Genomic DNA, 12,951 nt, shown 5'->3' on the forward strand with positions numbered 1-12,951 from the left:
GCTGAGAACTTGAATCTATTATTGATACCAATTAAATGATAGAGGTAAGTGCTGAGAACTTGTAACTCTGAAAATATTTTTCTTAAAGTGTTTTCTATATTTTGTCCTATTGTACTTTGTATATTGCAGTCAGATACTTGATGAAGAATTGAAAATTAAATGGTAAATGTATTTCTTGTTCTGGATTTGTGTTAACTTCTTAAGAGAACATCTTTCAAATTGGGTTACAAAATGCAAAATAATAGCAGTTTCAGATTTCTAATATATGTGTTTGTCAAATGGTAATGTTGGAAATGACTGGGTATCTCCATAGCTCCTTTTTCTACTCTTGCTTAGACCTTAGATAAACCTTATACATACTTAGAGTAAATGGAAGTGAGTGGTGGGAATTGAAGCTTAGAGAGCAATTTGGGGATCAATGGGAAGAATTTAACAGGCTAAGGCATATGAATTAAACCTAAATGCTCTTGGAAAATAAATAGTGTCTGATAGACAGTATCAGTAGATATTTAAAAATCATAATAGGTAATACAATCTTTAGATATTGGGCACACCTGAAAGAGATCATCTAGAATATTAAACAGGAGGAGATTAAACTGGTAGAAATACCTCTGGGTAGAAATCCCATACTTTTGATCAACCTGAAGATTTTAGCTGAAAGTGGCATTATTGGTCTAGACCCAATCATAACATTAGAGCATGTAAGTTTTGAATAACCACACAGATTACTAACACACAGAGCATTGTATTAACTGATGGATTCAAGCATAATATAATTTGTTTTTAATCTTTCTAGTTTAGATTTTATGTTTATGCCTTAGGATTATTATGAAAATACAAATCCACCCTTCTTGAGTTCCAGCTAAAAATAGACAAGATTAAAGGTAGAAGGAAAAAATAACTCAGTTTGCTTTGCACATTTAAACATTTTATTTCAAATTAACAGGATATTCGGGGGAAAACAGGTCCGAAAATATGGGGACCAAGAGATAGGGAGGAGACCAGAGATGTCACTGAAATGAAGAGCTACCCCAGTCTGGCATCTGCTCACACAAGGCAGGATATCTACAGTGTAACTGATACATGTTTTCAGTGTGCTAATTTTGCATATCCAAGAGGCTCCTGACTAAGGCTAAGTATTCTGAGTGGCTTAGAAACATCATGACACTTAGTACCTAAGCAAAATTGGACATTTCTTTAGAGAGCAGTGTAGTTTTGCTGTACTTCCCCTTTCACTCTTAAGTAATCAGCAACCTGGCTTTTAACAAGTGGGCTCACAGCAGTAGGCACAGCAGGCGGGGCGGCAGGAGGACTGTCCGCAGTAGGATGGGCGACAGCAGGAGGCCTGGGCATGGTGCAGCTGGCAGCAGGATGGGGGTATGCAGCTCACCACACAGCAGGGGGGCAGGACGGTGCCCTCCACGCGGCAGTCAGGGCGGCACCACCTGGTACGGCAGCTCACAGCTCCAGAGCCACCCTCCAGGCCGTAGCCGGTGCCATAGCCGGTGCCATAGCCAGTGCCATAGCCAGTGCCACAGCCGGTTCCACAGGAGCTGGTAGTGAAGCAGGTTGGCTGGCAGCAGCTGGAGCCACAGGTCCCAGCGGTGGAGCAGCTGGGGAACCCACAGAAGTTAGTGGAGCAGCAGGCCATGGTGTCGGGAGTTGGATTGAGAGTTGGGTTATTAAGAAAAGTTTCTGAGTTTTGGATTGCACGTTCCATATCTGGCCTTTTATATATTCCCTAGAGCGGCATATTACCCTGACAGCATCTTTCCTTGATATAATTTGCAAAGTCAGTCTCTGATTGGCTAGTAAATGAGTTGTTTAGAAAGTTATAAATAGCATTTCAAAAGCTTGCTTTGTTCATCATTCAATTAAATCTCATTTTGTTTATTCTTTGCTACCTGGGTCAAGTAAAGGCTCATCATGGAGGCCAATCACAACATCACCTTTTTATGCAGGTCACATGATGGACTAGACTTGGACTAACCATTGCTCCGGCTTGTTTGTCATCCCTTTCCTTTGATAACTTTTAGGCAGATTTTATCTAAGCTGAACATTTTCTTCCTAAGTGGTCATTCAATTAGGAATCATGATTTCATACATTTCAAATTTGTCCAGACTTGGAATAACTAACATTTGTGTCATCAGAACATGAGCTGTCACCTAAATCATCAACATCCAAAAGAAGTATGCCTTTCTATGATCAGTTCGTGCAAATTATAGGATCCTCAGAGTTCTGATGGGTATTTTTGCCTTCAGTAGTCAAGGTACATATTTCTAGCTGAAATTCTAATGACTTTTACCTGTAGATTTGTGAAGTAAATGGAAGTTTGCTCCCAGAATTTCTGCTCTATTTGTATATCAGCAGGTCACTGCAGCACCGCATTTATGTTACTGGTATGTAATTTGTCTGGTGCTCACCAGTCACCAAGGACCCACCCATGGAATTGAAGGCGTGAGGAGGGGAAAGCGAACATGTGCTGGGACTGGAGGGATGGATGCAGCAGGCTTGCCAGTTGGTGGCCAGAGAGGAAAGACTTGGGAGTGCGCCAAGGGGAAGCCGAGCGAGAGACTGAGGTGTGAGAAATAAAACCCTTTAACCCACCTTGCCCGTCCCCTTGTCCTCCTTTAGTTTCATCCTATTCATAGGAAACTTTACCTGGGTGGGGAACTCCCTTCCTTCTGGAGCTACATTTTGGCAAGAGTTGGCAGGATCTGGTGAACCCAACATCTGTTCTTATGGGTATGATGTTTCAATGGGATATCCCTATAGATGGTGGTGAAATAACCCTTGAACACCCCTATGGGTGGTGGGGAGACCCCCTGGGACCTCTCTATGGGTGGTGGGGATTCACCCTGAGACTTCTCAGTGGGGATTTGGTCTTGGGTTAGATGCCTCCTAGAGGAGTGGGCCCCTCCTCAGAACTGGAGAAGGATGGGGATGCCAGAGACAGTGGAGTTGGCCCTCTGCAAAATCAGGGGCTCCTTACAGGAACTGAGTGCCTGTGGCGCTGTGGGAAATGTGGGGCTGTTTCTCACAGCATTGGAAAGAGTTACCAAGTAGAGAGATGCACTTTGGCAGCAAGTGGCAAAACAAGAGAACAAGTTGTGGGATGCTCTGAAAAATGAACGAAAGCTTAATAGATTGCACTGCTCAGAGACATGCTAGTGGTGCAGAAGGAACAGCAGGAAGACGCAGGCTGCAAGAGTCTGTGGAGGAGGTGAAGGAAGGAGTGATGCCTTTAGCTCTGGAAATGGTAGAGGGAAAGTCAGCGGAGTAGGAGCCAGGGGAGGTTGGGGGTGAGGCTGAGGGTGGAACTGTTCCTGAGGCCATTGCCTAAGGCACCAGCCCCTCCTGTATTGAAAGACCGCCTGGTTATAGTTAAGAAAATAAAGACACAGTAACCACGGGTTCCTCAGGAGAGTAGCAGCCCCCTCACCAGGTTGTGGAGTGCTCCATGCTCTGCTCCTGTGAATTTGAGCCCCCAGTTTTGGCAGAGGCCCTCAGAGCCTCTGCCCACGTGGCTTTTGTGTCTTTGGGATTCAGGAGTAGATGGCATTGTTTTGTCTGTGTCAGAAATGGGTAAAGTGGCTTCCCTGATGACTCACCCCTTGCTCTGGCTGAGGTTACAAAATGCCCATCAGACTCCAGGGAATCACGTGCTTATTGATTGGCTGACTGTGGCCCTCTGCATGCTACGGCCGAATCAGGGCAATTTACCACACTTCCCCATGAGCTGGCAAATGTATGCAGAGCTCCTGCAGGTTTTATGGGAGTTGAGAATGAAAAATATCATCTACAGTATGGGCCCTGATGAGGAGTTGCTCACTGTGGGGATGAGAAATCTGATGCTCCATACAGCTCCCCAGTCCCTTTTTGGGTCCCTACTGACTATTCTTGTCCCCCACTTAGAACAACCCATAAGTGAGGTTACTCATACTATAGAAGATCTGGGGAAGGTTGAAACAATAAGAGCATGGAAGCAGATACGGCCTGCTACTGAGAGAAGACGTTCAAAGGGCCCCAGGAAGGTCTCAAGGACCCAGATGTGGGTTGACTTGGTAAAGGCAGGTGCAGTGAAAGAAAAACTTGATAGACAGCCCAATAGAATCTTGCTAGAGCTGTGGCACCAGTTAAAGCCAGAGCAGCATTTCCAGCTACTGAGGTCCAAGACATGGAAGCCAGAGGCAAAGCCCCATGTCCAGCCTTGTGTGTCTGCAGGACTTCCTGGGGAAGGACATGCAGAACCCAGCTGGACCCCTGCTGAATAATGATTGGGTGTTACGATCTGACTGAGGGGAGGGTCAAGCCACCTGCCCTAGGGGGCTGGCTGGGGCTTCTTGTGACAGAGACCCCATGTTGAGTAAAAGATCAGTCCCCAGTGAATGTGTAATATCCTGGCTTTGGTGGACGCAGGAGCTGGATGTTCCCTGATTTACTGTCACTCTGAGTGGAATCTTGGGTTCCCTCTGTTATAAATGGTTGCAGGAGTGGGGCTGTCAGAGTGGAACAAGCCTGAACCCCCTTGGGAATAGGGGAATCTGATGTTGTGTATGATGTTATGTTCACCTCTGATTCCCTTAGAGATAACTGTGGCATTATTAGAAGAGTTTTTGGGTCTTGTAGGCTACTGGAGAGTGTTTATCCCACACTTGGCACAAATTCTGAGGCTCTGTGCCCCTTGGCATGCAAGGGTGTCAGGTGGGGCTGGGATAAAACATGTACATTTCCCACTGCCATTGCAAAATGGACAAGCTGGGTGTCTTTGAGGCTTGGGCTCTGGCAGCACCTTGCAGGCCTTTGCTTTGGCATCCCCAGGGAATGATGAAGCAGCCAACTTGGTCCAGGGAAGAAGACAGTGTGGGCTGTAGCCCATCAGTGAGGCCTGCCTCTGACATTTGGAGAAGTCAGTAGAGCATGGCAGGAACGCATTGTGTGATCGAGTCCCACAGCAGCCCGGAGACTGTGTGACCTTGGTCATCTCGGCACATGCAGCAGTGATGGCTGGCAGTTCTGGCACTTTGGGGACAAGGCCTGGAAGCTGGCCTCCTGTGTGTTCCTGGAGCAACTGCAGAGTGGCTCCCAATAATCACAGTAGTGCACCCAACAGCCAGAAGGTAAAAGCACTTTACAGAGAAGTTTTGTCTTATTATTGTGGCCAGTGCCTGTGCCTCCAGTAGCACTACATCTACGTGTTCCTGCTACTGTCCCATCACAGGACCCTTTCTGCATGCATCCTACTTGCACTGTCCTGTCACAGGACCACTCTGCACACATCCTACCTGACGGACAGAATTTGCTTATGTTGGTGTCATTAAACATATATCTTATTGCCATTAAGGTTATTCTCTTCTACTGTCTTTGCGGATTGGGCACACCCCCTAGCCACAGCTGGTGTTTACCGAGTATGCCTGGAGCCCTCTGCTGGTTCAGCTGCTGGCCTCCTGTGGAATGTGCAAGCTATTGGTTTAATCCGAGTCAGACTTTGAACTCTGGTTACAGTGCATCAGCCTTCTCACACAGGGCCCGTTTTGGAAGACTGGGGGTGCATAGATTGTAAGGCAAGAATTCTGGAGAGGTGTGTTGTGGGGTAAACGGAAGTTTGCCCCCAGAATTTCACACCCTATTTGCGTATCAATAGGCCATGGCAGCACTGCAGCTGGGCCAAGGGTGGAGAGAAAATAGACATTCTCTACTCCCCTCCGTTCCTGGTATGTAAGTGGTCTGGTGCTCATCAGTCACCAAGGACCTGCCCATGGAGTTCCACCTGGAAGGGGCAAGCAGGAGGAAGTGATCTGGTGCTGGGACCAGAGGGACGGTCACAGCAGGCTTGCCAGTTGGGGGCCAGAGAGGAAAGACTTGGGAGTGCACCAAGGGAAGCCGAGAGACTGAGCTGTGAGAAATAAAACCCTTTAACCCACCCTGCCCTTTCCCCTGTCTACCTTCAGTTTCATTGGATTCATAGGAAACTTGCTCTGGGCAGGGAACCTCCTTCCCTCCATAGCTACAAGATTGTTTTCTGACTCTACTAAATTAAAAATATATGCTAGTTATGAATACACATTTTAACAGTACATTCAAACAGTACACAGGCATATAGAGAAAAGTTAATATTTTTCCTCTTTTGCCCCAAATACACACATCCCTCCCCAAACTAGTACTTCAGAAATCATCAGTATTAACAGTTGGGTGCATATATCTGACACTTCTCTCCCTGCTTTTGCAAATATGAACCAGCAAATATACACATACATCTTCTAGCTCAGTAAAGTTGGGGTCTCCTATATTTATTTTTAACAATTTAATTGTAAAATACACATAACATAAAAACCACCATCTTAACCATTTTTAAGTGTACAGTTCACAAGAATTAAGTACATTCACATCACTGTGTAGTCAGTTTCCAGAACATTTTATCTTGCAGCACTGAAATTCCGTATCCATTAAACAGCAATTTTCCCACAGTCCCCCCTAAGCCCTTGGCAACCACCATTCTACATTGTGTCTTGATGAATTTCACCACTTTAGGTTCTTCATACAAGTGGAATCATACAGTACTTGTCTTTTTGTGGTAGACTTATTTTACTTAGCATCAGGTCCTCAAGGTTTATGCATGTTATAGAATGTACCAGAATGTCCTCCATTTTTAAGGCTGAATAATATTCTGTTGTATGTATATACCATAGTTTGTTTATGCATTCATCAGCTGATGGACACTTGGGGCTTCCACCTTTATGCTATTGTGCCTAAGGCTGCCATAAACATCAGTATACTAATATCTTTTCAAGACTATGCTTTTAATTCTTTTGGCTATATATCTAGCAGTGGAATTGCTGGATCATATGGTAAGTCTATTTTTAGGTTTCTGAGTAACTGCCATACTGTTTCCATGAGAGCTGTACCATTTTATGTTCCCATCAACACTGTAAAGGGTTCCAATTTCTGCACATCCTTGTGAACACTTTTTGGGTTTTTGAGAGTAACCATTCTAAAACGTGTGAGGTGGTGACGTTGTGGTTTTGGTAGCATTTTCCTAATGATTAGTGGTATTGAACATCTTTTCATATGCTTGTTGGTCATTGTAAATCTTTGTAGAAATGTCCATTTATATATTTCACCCAATTTTTAATTGTTTTGTTCTTGTTGTTCTTGTTGTTGAGTTTTAGGAGTTCTTTATGTTCTGGATATTAACCTCTTACTGGATATGTGATTTGCAAACATTTTCTCCCATTCTATAGATTGCTTTTTCATTTTGTTATTGTATCCTTTTATGCATAGAAGTTTTCAATTTTTGATGTAGTTCAATTTATCTATTTTTAAATCTTGTTGCCTATGCTTTTGGTGTCATATACAAGAAATCATTGCAGGATCCAATGTCATTAAACTTTCCTTATGTTTTCTTCCAAGAGTTCTATAATTTTAGCTCTTATATTTAGGATCCATTTTGAGTTAATTTTTATATATGGTATGAGGTAAGAGTCTAATATAATTCATTTTTATGTGTATATACAGTTTTACCAACACCATTCATTGAGAAGACTGGCCTTTTCCATTCACCCCTGTTGAAAATCATTTGACTATATATGTGAGGGTTTAATTCTGGGCTCTCTCTTCTATTTGTCTATATGACTGCCTTTATGGCAGTGCCGTATTGTTTTGATTACTATAGCTTTGTAATATAGTTTGAAATCAGGAAGTGCAATGCCTCCAACTTTGTTCTCCTTTCTCAAGCTTACTTTAGCTATTCAGTGTCTTTTGTGGTTCCATAAAAATTTTAGGACTGTTTTTTCTATTTCTGTGAAAAATGCCACTGGAATTTTGATAGGAATTGAACTGACTCTGTAGATTGCTTTTAGCAGTAGAGACATTTATTTAATTGAAGTATCATTGACATACAGTCTTATATTGGTTTCAAATATACAACCCAGTGGTACAATAAGTACCCATATTATTTTAAGTCCTTACCTCCACTAGTGCAGTTACTATCTGTCAACATAAGAAGAAATTGCAGAATCATTAACTATATTCTCTATGTTGTACTACCATCCCTGTGACCAACTTATATTATGATTGAGAATTTTTGTGTTCTTTTATCCCTCTCACCCTTTCCACCCACCAACCCCTCCTCCATGGTAACCAACAGTCACTTCTTAGTGTCTGTGAGTCTAGTAAAGACATTTTAACAATATTATTTCTTCAAGTTCATGAGCACAGAATTCCTTTCCATTCTTCAATTTCTTTCATTATCATCTTATAGTTTTCAGTGTACAGATCTTTCATATCCTTGGTTAAACCTATATCTAAGTATTTTATTCTTTTTGATGCTATTGTTAATGGGATTGTTTTCTTAATTTCTCTTTCTGATAGATTGTTGTTAGAGTATAGAAATGCAACTGATTTTCTATCCTGCAGCCTTAACTGAATTTGTCTACTAGTTCTAACAGTGTTTTTGAAGTAGTTTTTAACGTTTCCTATATATAATATAATGTTATCAGCAAATAGAGACAATTTTACTTATTTCTTTCTGATTTGGATGCCTTTTATTTCTTTTTCTTGCCTAATTGCTCTGGCTAAGACTTCCAGTACTGTGAAAAATAGAAAAGGTGAAAGTGAGTATTATTGTCTTATTCCTGATCTGAGAGGAAGTTTTCAGCCTTTTACCACTGAGTATGATTTTAGTGTGGGCTTGTCATATATGGCTTTTAATTAGGCTGAGGTAGTTTCCTTCTATTCTTAGTTTGTTGAGGGTTTTTTTTAATCATGAAAGTTGAAATTCAAAAAATTAAATGAAGGTTGAATTTCATCAAGTACTTTTTCTACATCTATAGAAATAACCATGGGCATTTTCCTCCCTTCATTGCTTACATGATGTATTACATTCATTGATTTCCATATGTTGTAACATTCTTGCATTCTAGTATAAAATCCCATTTGGTCAGGTATATATCCTTTTAGTGTGCTGTTGAATTATGTCTGACAGTATTTTGTTGAGGAATTTTGCATCAACATTCATCAGGGATATTGGTCTGTAGTTTTCTTTTTTGTAGTGTCTTTGTCTGGCTTTGGTATCAGGGTAATGCTGATCTCATATAGTGAGTTTGGAAGTGATCTCTCCTATTCGGTTTTTTTGGAAGAGTCTGAGGCAGATTGGTGTTACTTTTTCTTCAAATATTTAGTAGAATTCACCAGTGAAGCCTCCTAGTAGTGGAATTTTCTTTTTTGGAAGTTTTTTTTTGTTACTAATTCAGTCTTCTTGTTAGTGTGGATCTGTTTAGACTTTATATTTCTTCATTAGTGAGTTTTCATAGGTTGTGTGTTTCTAGGAATTTATCCCTTTCATCTAAGTTATCTAAATTTTTTGCCTATTCTATACATATTACTCATTATTTTAATAGTGATGCAAACATTCCGGGGTTTAATCAAAGCACACTTCATTCAGTCATCCCTCTGTTGAAAATCCTCCCTTGATTTTAGTTAGTGCTTTTGAATAAAAAAAAAGTAAAAAATTTAAGCTGAAAAGACTTCAAGTGGGACTAGCTTTAGGTGATTATGGATGGTCACATGGTATAAGGGACTGAGACCTTAACTGAGAACTAAATTAAGCTAATTAAATTAAGTAAGCTTCTCAAACTGCTTCTACCATTAAGTGACTGTGTGACCTCAGAAAAGTCACTTAATTCCTCTGAACACTGGTTTATTCATCTCTGAAATGAGAGGGCCTCCCAGACACCTCCAAGGCTAAAATTGTGTAATTGCTCTACCAGATCATTCTTCCTTTAGGGCATGATCTGCCTGTGTCTGAATTACCTGGGTATCCTACAGAGTGCCTGCTGCACCGTCTTACATTAGACACTCAGTAAATGATTGTTAAATAAAAGGGGGAATGAATGATTAGTAGCATATGGTAATGATAAGCAGCCAAATTTGCATTTTACTAAAGTCACTTGCCATTTGATTTTATATTTTCTTCTCAGCAGGAGCTGTTAGGTAGTGATACCTGAAAGTGGTCAGTAGTGTCTTTTGGATTGGATCAGGTCTCTAGAAGATATGTCATGAAAATCAGTTCTTTGCTTACACATTATCTTTTACTCATGCTTTCTAATTTCTTAATTTTCCTTAACCCTTGAATGAATAATGAATTGTAATTTTAACCAAAGTAACAGTGTTAATAAAAAGAGTAACTTCAATACCCTCCAGTTCTAAGTCCACTGAGCCAGGAATTAATCCTGATCCTTGTCTAAAAAAATACCCTTAGTTATGAAGCATTCCTGATACTTCTGTTTAAATATGTTTAAATTCTTTGTATATGTGTATTATATATAAATGCATGTATATGTATAGTAAACATGTGTGTAGTTCTAAGTGAAAACATAAACATAGTACAATTGACCCTTGAACAACATGTATTTGAACTGCATGGGTCCACCTCTATGTGGATTTTTTTTCAATAAATATATTGGAAACATTTTTTGGGATTTGTGTCAATTGGAAAAAACATTTTATTTTCTCTAGCTTACTTTATTGTGAGAATATATCACTTAATGCAGATAATGTACAAAATATGTGTTAATCAGCTGTTTGCATTATCAGTAAGGCTTCCAACAGAACTATACAATACAGTAGACTATTGGTAATTAAGTTTTTGGAGAGTCAAAAGTTATATGTCGATTTTCAACTGTACCAAGGGTCAGTACCCCTAAGCCCCCAGTTGTTCAAGGATCAACTGTAGATATGTTGATTCTAAAAATAGAACAAAATATTTATTATCCTCAGTTCCAGGTGAGAAATTGGGAGAAAAAGTTTTGGGAGTAAAAATCTCCATTTAATTGAAAACATATTTCATCAGAGATGCATCCCCAACTTACACTTCTCTTGCTTTACTCTGCAAGACTACATGTAAATGGAAAAGAATAACTTATTAGCATACATTGTCATTGATTGGAGATTGCCCAAAAAAGCATTCCTCTAACAGACATGAAAAAATAGGTCATATGGTGGCCCTTGATTCAGAGGTCCTGACTTCTGTAACTTTCTGGTTGTGAAGCACTGTGTGAGGTCAGATATAGTAATAGAGCCCGTACCACTTCTGAGGCCCCAGATAACTGCCTTTGTGCTAACATTTTATGCGAATTAACCTCCACTGAATCTGATCAAATTTCCATATGATATAAGAGCCATGTGGGATATCAAAAACAAACTGAAATCTTTTGTGTGACTTTCTGTGAAATATACATCATGAACACAATCAATGAAAAAGAGATATGTTTGCTGTATCAAGTATATATAGTTTATTAGGTATTGATATTTTATTCCTTTTTCATAGGAAGTGCAATTTTCAGGACAGTGGAGTATAAGAGGTGAATGTATCTGAGAAGGGCAGATGGTTCTTCTATGGCCTTCGCAGCACTGAACCACGGAGAGTAGGAGCAAATGTTTGCTGAAGGTCAATTCCAAGGCAAACTGCTTTTCCCATTTCTGGCACCAAATTTGTATTTTGGCAGCCTTAGTGGGGGAGATCAAAGTCTTTCTGGTGTAGAATGGAATCAGATAGCTCTGTGAAGCCCAAATATTTGGTAACTCCCACAACAAAGAGCCCAGTAAAAGTTCAAGATTTTGCTAATGGTCCAGGGTAGTTGAGATATTCATAAGTTGAGTTAGAAGTTGAAACTTCAAGTTAAAAATCAGCAACCTGGCTTTTAGCAGGTGGGCTCACAGCAGTAGGCACAGCAGGCGGGGCGGCAGGAGGACTGTCCACAGTAGGATGGGCGGCAGCAGGAGGCCTGGGCATGGTGCAGCTGGCAGCAGGATGGGGGTATGCAGCTCACCACACAGCAGGGGGGCAGGACGGTGCCCTCCACGCGGCAGTCAGGGCGGCACCACCTGGTGCGGCAGCTCACAGCTCCGGAGCCACCCTCCAGGCCGTAGCCGGTGCCATAGCCGGTGCCATAGCCAGTGCCACAGCCGGTTCCACAGGAGCTGGTAGTGAAGCAGGTTGGCTGGCAGCAGCTGGAGCCACAGGTCCCAGCGGTGGAGCAGCTGGGGAACCCACAGAAGTTAGTGGAGCAGCAGGCCATGGTGTCGGGAGCTGGCTGAGAGTTGGGTTGCTGGGAGGAGTTTTTGAGTTTTGGCAATGACTTCCACAATGGGCCTTTTATAAGCCTTGACCAGCTATTATTTACATAATTCCCAAAGTCTCTTCCTTGTTTGTGTTTAAGAAATTTGTCTCTGAATGATAATTACCTGTCCCTGAGTTATTTGTTGAACCTCCAAAAGCCTTTAAAAGTTGATTTAATATGGTCTTCAATTAGGAGTCTTGACCGTGGTGAAGTAGTCATTAGTGTTCATTGACTACCTGACCCCTTGTCACATGTATGTGTAAAATTTGCTCATTGCCCTGAAAATAATTGCCTTGTGCCTCACCTTTAAGGAGTGTCAGGATTACTCAATGTTGACCCTGATAATTGAGGTCCTGGGTCTCACATGACAGTTTACTTCCCAGGATCCCAGCCAGTGTTGACTGCTGCCCCTTTGCATTCCTCATCTTCACTTTGGCCAGAAAGGGATGCTTTCTTTGGGACTAAGAAATGTGAATAAACTGTTATTGATAAGCTTTTTGGAGCACTATGTATATGCTCAAACAGTTTCGACTACTTTGCTTGTATCAGTTCATTTAATTTTCACTGTAATCCTATCAGGTAGGTATCATTGCTACTCCCATCATCTATGTGAAGAAACTGAGCTGCAAAGAGATTTAAGTCATTTGCCCAGGTTCACACTAAGATTCAAGTGGTGAATCTGAAATTTGAACCCATGCCATCTGACTCCAGACTAAACTCTTTTTACCATTACAGTGAATTCCCTCTTTTCCAGGTAAACCATTTAGAGAAAATCAGAGGGTAAGAGCAAGATGTGAAAATTTATTCACTTTCTTACAGACTTTTCTGAGA

The 12,951-nt window shown here is 41.3% G+C and overlaps 2 protein-coding genes across 2 annotated transcripts; both read right to left on the reverse strand.

The window, feature by feature from the left end:
* Positions 1-115: 115 nt before the first annotated feature.
* Positions 116-1,741, reverse strand: LOC118911139 (keratin-associated protein 1-4-like). The gene has a single exon (XM_057501473.1). It carries the CDS (start codon positions 1,718-1,720, stop codon positions 1,262-1,264), a length of 459 nt encoding a protein of 152 aa, XP_057357456.1. The 5' UTR covers positions 1,721-1,741; the 3' UTR covers positions 116-1,261.
* A 9,536-nt stretch (positions 1,742-11,277) lies between these two features.
* Positions 11,278-12,180, reverse strand: LOC118911140 (keratin-associated protein 1-3-like). Its single transcript, XM_036882842.2, has one exon. It carries the CDS (start codon positions 12,076-12,078, stop codon positions 11,701-11,703), a length of 378 nt encoding a protein of 125 aa, XP_036738737.1. The 5' UTR covers positions 12,079-12,180; the 3' UTR covers positions 11,278-11,700.
* Positions 12,181-12,951: the final 771 nt, after the last annotated feature.

The sequence above is a fragment of the Manis pentadactyla genome, chromosome 4 (assembly GCF_030020395.1).
Source record: "Manis pentadactyla isolate mManPen7 chromosome 4, mManPen7.hap1, whole genome shotgun sequence".
NCBI classification, from domain to species: Eukaryota; Metazoa; Chordata; class Mammalia; order Pholidota; family Manidae; genus Manis; species Manis pentadactyla.

Bases quoted from the DNA above. Each gene is read 5' to 3' on its own strand.
- LOC118911139 (XM_057501473.1), bottom strand. From the start codon at position 1,720: ATGGAACGTGCAATCCAAAACTCAGAAACTTTTCTTAATAACCCAACT.
- LOC118911140 (XM_036882842.2), bottom strand. From the start codon at position 12,078: ATGGCCTGCTGCTCCACTAACTTCTGTGGGTTCCCCAGCTGCTCCACC.